Below are 8,175 nucleotides of genomic sequence, written 5' to 3' on the forward strand. Positions count from 1 at the left end.
CGTTGTTTCCACACACATTCGCGATAATGTTTTGATTTGTCATGTTTATGTTGCTGTGTCATGTGTTAGTTATACTGAATGGACCCGTGTACTGTAGATATATGCACTCAGCAGGCGGTTGGTTTAGTTTTTTTTTTTGGCATCTCCATGTGGTCTTGTTCGGTATCGCAACTTGACTTCTCTAAAATGTTATGCTTGCAGAAAATACAGATTTTTGAGAATCACCCTTCAATCTTTTGGTTTACTTTGCTTGCGCGACACCTGACCCACTCACCGGTCTCGAGTCCTACGCAGGAGCTCTGGAAGGATAAAAGGAGGAGTGACGACAGTGTTGGACGAGAGAGGACCAGGCCTGGACTTTATTTTGTGTTTTGGTTCTGTTTATTTTGTGTTTATTTTATTATTAAAGTTTTGTTTGAATGTTCGCCGGTTCCCGCCTCCTTCTTCCCGAACTACGAACTTTGTTACAATATACATTTATATTAGAGAAAAAAACATAAGTGTGTACTAAACAGGAGTGATAAGATAAAGTCATGAGCGATGAGGACATAGAAGGCATTTTGTTGATTGCTTGGTTTATATTTACATCAAGAAATCTCATTGGTCCAAAATCCTGCTATACGTGTATAGTTATATTATATTTATTTATTTATATATTACTGTTCACAATTTTGAGGTCAAGAAGATGTTTTTAAAGCAAGTATGCATTAAATTGATCAGAAGTGAGAGAAAACCCATTTATAATGTTCTAAAAGTACTAATATTCTAATAATGTTCTAAAATGCTGCTCTTTTGAAATTTCTACTCATCAGAGAATTCTAAATATATATATATATATATATATATCATGGTTTTCACAAAAATATGAAGCAGCACAACTGTTTTTAACACTGATAATAATAAAAAAAAAAATCTTGAGCAGCAAATCAGCATATTAGAATGATTTCTGAAGGATCATGTGACACTGAAGACTTTTCATCACAAAAATAAATTACACTTTAAAATATATTCAAACACAAAATACACAGTTATTTTAAATTGTAAAATTGTTAAATTGTGTTACTGTATCAAATAAATGCAGCCTTGGTGAGCAGAAAAGACTTCTTTCAAAAACATGTTAAAAATCTTACCGACCCCAAACTTTTGAACGGTAGTGTATATGTATCGTATAGTAAGTGACACTTACAGGTTCAATGATTGCAGGCTCTCCTTTTTGCCCTTTCTCTCCTCTCAGTCCATCCACCTTTGGAAACACAAACTCAGTTTAACTCAATCCAGATCAGTGTATATCAGTGTAAGCACAATATGGATTATAACAGGTAATAAATGCAGATAATAAGGTAATTGCAGGTAATAAATAAAACAAACAATTCTGACAACTTGCTATGGTAGTTCAGCCAAAAATTAACTATACTTCACCCTCATGTTGTTCAAAGCCTGTCTGACTTCCGTGAAACACAAAGTGAGGAACTATATTGAAAAGAGTGGGAAGTACATTCTCCTTTTGTGTTAAATGGGAAAAAAGTAAGGCATATAGGTTTGGAACAACATGAAGACGAGTAAATGAATTATTCCTATAAGTTTGCACAGAGGTAGGTGGAGCTGTAGGTCACCTGTCCGTAGATCTCGTCGGTCTCGGCGGGCAGCTCTTTGTCGCCGTCAGGGTACAGGTTGTCATAATCATACATCTTCTCCAGGTCTGCTTCGGTGTAATCCGTGATGGACTCCTCCTTGAAGTTGTCGATATCGATGGAGTCTGTCTCTCCACCGATTCCCCCCTGTCCTCCCGTGGCAACAGACCCCACCCCCACGCTGGCCCCAGCGCTGCTGGATCCGCCCCCAACTGAGCCACTCGAAGAAACAGATCCGCCCCCTACAGAAACAGATCCGCCCCCTACGGACACTGAAGTGCTGGTGCTGCCGCCGCCTCCTTCCACAGTATACTCTCCCTCTCCGTATCCTTCTCCATATCCCTCTCCATAGGTCGGATCAAGACCCTCACCGTACAGGTTATCATCATAACCACCATCAACCTACACATCAGACAAACAGAAGACTTCAGACATCATAACCATTCATAACTCAATGTTTGTGCACTGGATGTACATCTAACTATTGATTTTCAAAATTGAAATCTGTTTGTGTGAATATCACAAAAACAACGAAAAGTAAGCCTACTTTTGGGACAATTAATATTTTTTTACCTGAGACATTATTATTATGACAAAAAGCACATATAGTTTAGTTTTACGATTTTGCCTAGTATTTTCAATGGTGATTCTCATTAGATTCTCAATCCTGTAGTACAATAATTTTACAGTCCTAAAACAGGCTTTATTTTCTTTAAACAAAATTTTAAGACTTTTTTCAATTTACAATATAATTGTTTTTATTAACTAGAATGAAATATAACCTGGACATGTTCCTGACATGCTCTAATGAAAGAGAATGTTGCAGTAATTGCAATAATAAGCAAAACTTGCAAAACATTTGAACTCTTAAAAAAATCGGCGGTGGCTGGCAACTTTTTTTTTAAATGCTGGCGGGGAAAGAGTTAAAGACATTTAAAACACATAGAAAATTCTTGAAATAATCAAATTAAATTAAATTAAATTAAATTCCTGAGTTCAGTAAAATCCACCTCTGTAAAATAGGACATTTATGCATTATTATACTAAACAATGCAGTAATTGCAGTAATAAGAAAAACTTGCAAAACATATGAAAGATATTTAAACCATAGTTAAAATATTTAAAATATATATAATTTTAAAATAAAATAAATTAAATTACATTTATTTAAAAAATTTATTATTAAATGTTACCAATAAAATCTAGATTATATCTGAATTAGACTGGATTTCAGTAAAATCCACTTCAGTAAAATAGGACCTTAATATATTATACTAAACATTTATATATGACTGAATTAATTCTCACTTAAAAGTGAAACTGTTTCGGATCACTAGTTCCAACTAAACTCACTGAGGTAGAGCTGGAGCTGGAGCTGGAGCCGGTACTGACTCCAGAGCTGGAGCCGGAGCTGGAGCTAGTAATGATTCTGGTGCTAGAGCCGGTGCCGGAGCCAGAACTGGAGCCGGAGGTTCCATTGTGAATGACTGTGACTGTTGAGTGTACTCTTCCACTTCCTCCTCCTCCTGATGATGATGATGATGATGTGATGATCCGCCTGTCCAGGTCTCCCAGTCCCATATCCACCTCACCGCCCAGTCCCATATCCACTTCTCCACCGGTACCTGTGCCTGTGCTAGTGATGCTGATGGTCTGGGAGCCATCAGGCCGTGAGGTCGTCTCGTCATAGTATGTTTCGTATCCATCGTAGCCATCATACGGTTCCTCGCCAGTATTCGTGGTAGAGCTGGATGATGAAGAGGATGAAGAGGAGGATGACGAGGAGCTACTCGAAGAACTGCTGGAGCCTCCTGTTCCACTAGTGATAACCGACGTAACCACACGACTGCTATCTGGAACAGACACCTGGTGAACACAGTAAACAGACACTTTTTTAGAATAAACAGTTGAAAATTAATGATTAGATGAATGCACTGATTTCTTGATTCCGTTTCAATTCCAGCTGATCCCATTTAGGAATATTTCTGTTAAAATTGTATTTTTTTAAGATGTAAAAAAAAAAATATCTGCAAACTAATGCTGGGAACTGAACTATCGATGATAATTTTGAGCAATAGTGCCGCTATTAGTGGAGCAATAGTACCTTCCATTTTCGGTATTTAAAAATAAAGCTGACATAAAATTATAGTAATAAGTAGTGAAAGTAGTGAAAATTAGTAAAACTATAACTACCATAATTAATAAATTAATTAAAAACTCTAAACAGAAAAAAAAATTAAATAAAAAATGACAAAAGCACGTAACAAAATGGCTAAAACTTAAACTAAAATTGAAATGAAACCTGAAAACATCAAAATAAAAGCTCATTCAAAATATATACAAAACACTACATCAGTACATAAAAGAATAGTACTAAAATAAGACTGACCGTTAGGTCTTCAGTTTCGGTTCCAGTCGTTTCATCGGCTGTCTTTTCTGCATCCATGTCCTCATAGTATGGATATTCGTAATAGTAGTTATCATCCTCTGTGTTCTGAAGATAAATGTTGAATATTGAGTGTTATTAAATTTTTAAATACTGTATTATCACCAGTGTTCCAGAAAAAAGCTACCTAAAATGTGCTACTAATATGAATATTCTATAGTGTGTTAGAGTACATTTATTCATTTTTAGCTTTCTTAGTTCTTTTGCAAGTGCATATGGATAGTTGCCAATATTCCATGTAGTCTCATGGAATGAGATCATACACACTGCATGCATAATAATTATGTTTGAAAAATTGGATTAAATTACGTTTCAGATGGAAAACAGCACATCCCACCACATACTACCCGAAAAGATACAAAGCTGCACATGGATCCATTTTGGCAATATGAGAAATACAAAAAACGAATGATTTCTGAGCCTGAGGACATGAACATGAGTTGAGTAGAGTCTCTTAAGAGTCTCTCAAGCATAGACATCTTGTAATTATGGTAATTATGACAGGATGTGAATGCATCATATGTTAACATAATTTGTTTTCTTTAACAACCTCAACAAAAAAAGCACAACCATCATTTTATCTTCAAATTTATATTTGAGTGAGAGCAAATATATGTTTCTCTGTGTGTGTGTGTGTGTGCGCGTTTTTGTGACAAATGAGGACATACATTTGTATAATGACAAGGGTATGACATAGGTATTACAAGGAGAAGGTGACTTTTCAGGACATTACCCCATGTCCCCACTTTTCAAAACGCATATAAATCACACAGAATGGAGTGTATTGAAAATCTGAAATAGCACAAAGTTTCCTGTGAGGGGTAGGTTTAGGGGTAGGGTTGGTGTAGGGCAATAGAATATACGGTCTGTACAGTAGAAAAACCATTACGCCTATGGGATGTCCCCACTTTTCACAAAAACAAACCTGTGTGTGTGTGTGTGTGATGTCAAGTATGTATAAATTTATATATAAATAGCTAAATATTTACTGACACTTTGAATGACAAATGATATGTAGGACATTTTATTTGTATTTATTTCATTTTTTATTTTATTCAGTTCATTCAGACAGGATTTCATACTCTCATTCATGAGTTATACTCATGGCATGCTAATTGAGCAATTCAGCGCTCTTGATTTAATAGACTGAAATCCCCTGAGAAGAAAGAGCAAAGGAAAGGAGGGATTCCCTCCGACTGAGTCCAGCGGAAATCCATGTTCAGTCTTATCTAGCGAGAAAGAGAAGAACGTGAAGAATTCCAACTGCTCGCCGACCTCTAGCTCGGATTCACCGTTCTGCCTCTCTCTCCCAAATTCCCACACATTAGCAATGGATAACTCATCAAGTTTTCATCTGTAAAGAGGTTTCGCTGTTATTGAAGTGATGGACTAGGCTTTTGAAGGACTGGTCAAAGGTGCATGCGGTTTTCTTTCATATTGCCCCCTACTAATACCCCACACTCAGATTTACAGCTCCTGACACACACAAAACTGAAAAAGGTGAACGTGAGGTCAGCAGAGGGTCTTTTCCGTGTCAACATGCTGACATCAAAGCCCTGAAAGATGTAAAATTCCATGCATGGCTGAAAATGCACCACATGCTGCAGTCACATGAATATCATTTCGTTTTACAGGCATAGCTCAGAGATAATTTTACCATATGTTGGCCACAACAGTTTTCCGATAGAAAGCTTACTTTTCTGAAGATTACTGACAGCTGTGTTTTAATTTTTGATTCTTTTTCTTTTTTTCTTGTTCATTTATGTTTCTGAATATTAAATGGTCGAGCATGACGTTAGCAACGGCAAGGACATGGGTTCGATTCTCAGGGTACATGCATATATGGAGGATTAGAGTTGGAAAAACTTTATTTCCAAACACAGTCAAATACACATTTAATTGAATTCAATTGACATTTAACATTTGTTAAAACTTAACATTTGTCAAGCCAACCTGAATATACTGGAATTAAATAGAGCAATATATAACTGTGTGATTTAAGGCAAGACGCTACAGGTGAACAGGGTCAAATATTTAACAGACTTCACCATTCTTCTCCAGTTGATTGATTACATTAAGAATAGCAAATGTTTTTTGTATTACATGTTTTCTGAAACGTCATATTTAAATATGCACACGAGGCGTTATCTAATTAAATATGAAATTAAATGTATTCACTAATTGGCATAAATCAGGTTCAAAATTCTTGTTTCGTTTTGTTGACATATTAGAGTTAAAGGTTTTTACAGAAGGAATTTTAGATATCTATTTTTATTACTCCATAAATCAGAAAATACTGTCAACAGCCAGAAAAAAAAACATGTTTTCAAGAATAAAATGTTGTATAAACCAGGCGAATGATATATGAACAAACCCTTCATTAAAAACTTTCAGAATAGAGATAGGAATAAAACTGTAAATTTTGGTACATGCAAATGCTGCTGAAGTGGAGAAAAAACTCAACAGCCTTTAAAGATATGCATTTTTACCATGTTTTTTAAGAATAAAATGTTGCATAAATCCAGGCAAATGATATATGAAGAAAGCCCTCAGTAAAAACCTTCAGAATATGGTTAGTAATAAAACTGTAAATTTTGGTGCATGCAAGTGCTGCTGAAGTGGAGAAAAAACTCAACTCGCATTTTTACCATGTTTTTAAGAATAAAACCAGTCAAATGATATATTATGAACAAACATTTTAGTAAAAACCTTCAGAATATAGAAATTAATAAAACTGTACAGTTTGGTGTATGTGCTGCTGAAGTGGAAAAAAATTTTTTTTGAGAACTTTTAAATTGTGAGAAAACGACCTTTAAAGACAAATTGAAATTGAGATCTAAAAGACGCAAATAGATAAAGTGCAATAAAATAAAAAAAATATTTTGAATGTTTTCTTTCTGAAACAACACATGCCTGAAAAACAATGTTTTTGCCTGTAATGTCTTGCGGTAAACATTGAATCCACCAGAAACTCCAGCACTATTTGTCACATAAATGTGAAGTGTGATTTATTTCCTGTCGTTTGCATTAAATTCAACATTTCTCCACTTTGAAAAAAATTTTTTTTGAGAACTTTTAAATTGTGAGAAAACGACCTTTAAAGACAAATTGAAATTGAGATCTAAAAGACGCAAATAGATAAAGCGCAATAAAATAAAAAAAGTATTTTGAATGTTTTCTTTCTGAAACAACACATGCCTGAAAAACAATGTTTTTGCCTGTAATGTCTTGCGGTAAACATTGAATCCACCAGAAACTCCAGCACTATTTGTCACATAAATGTGAAGTGTGATTTCTCGCCTGTCGTTTGCATTAAATTCAACATTTCTCCACTTTTGACATTCTCACCATTCGTTTTGCCCCGTGGTCAATCCCACAATTCCCTCAAGCCCACCGTTTGCTCAGCTCCCATAGAGAATCAATTGCAAACATTTGGCCATCTCAAACATTATTCAGCTTAAACTATTTTCTCATCTGTTTCACATGCTAAATCTCTCAGCCTTTCATTTAATGCCTTCTCTTCCTCTCTCTGTAGTGCTCAGAGGATATTGGCATCTGAGTGAACCCAGATGGACGGAGACTGAATATGAACACTCAACTGACCCCATGAAATAAAAATGGGACTTTTGTGGTTTTTAGTCCATGTCTGCTCATCTATATTTTGGTATACTCATAAATGTTGACATAATACTCATTTTACACATTTAAAATGCATGGTATTTCTACCAAAAATATTTGAATATGAATTTAGAATTTTATTTAGTGACAAAATAATGACTTTATTTATGATTTTTTTTTTTGCATTATTACTATATATGCAGGATTAGAACTGGAAAAAGTTTATTTTCCAAATGCAGTCAACTGAATACATATTTGTTAACCCAGGCTGAATTAAAGGAGTCATATGATGCGATTTCAATTTTTCCTTTCTCTTTGGGTGATGCTGTGTTTCGTTGTGAAAGTGAAACTACTATGTTTGGCCTTTCAAAAATGGACACGACTAGAAATCAGTGGTTAAGTTGTATTTACAACACTGTTCCAAAACACTTCAACCCAAATATTCAGATGTGTGCAGCACATTTTATGGAGGACTGTTTC

General features: G+C 35.1%; 1 protein-coding gene across 2 annotated transcripts in view; it reads right to left on the reverse strand.

The window, feature by feature from the left end:
• Positions 1-8,175, reverse strand: part of LOC107752937 (collagen alpha-1(XI) chain-like) — a 112,339-nt gene that overhangs the window by 53,439 nt on the left and 50,725 nt on the right. For both annotated transcript variants that reach the window (XM_016569008.1, XM_016569007.1), the window contains exons 6-9: positions 4,021-4,125; positions 2,985-3,497; positions 1,614-2,033; positions 1,187-1,243 (exon numbers count right to left, since the gene is read on the reverse strand). In XM_016569008.1, coding sequence (XP_016424494.1) covers positions 1,187-1,243; positions 1,614-2,033; positions 2,985-3,497; positions 4,021-4,125 — 1,095 coding nt within the window. The remainder of the gene's footprint in view (positions 1-1,186; positions 1,244-1,613; positions 2,034-2,984; positions 3,498-4,020; positions 4,126-8,175) is intronic.

Source organism: Sinocyclocheilus rhinocerous, unplaced genomic scaffold, assembly GCF_001515625.1.
Source record: "Sinocyclocheilus rhinocerous isolate Xijiao unplaced genomic scaffold, SAMN03320098_v1.1 scaffold231, whole genome shotgun sequence".
Classification (NCBI taxonomy): domain Eukaryota; kingdom Metazoa; phylum Chordata; class Actinopteri; order Cypriniformes; family Cyprinidae; genus Sinocyclocheilus; species Sinocyclocheilus rhinocerous.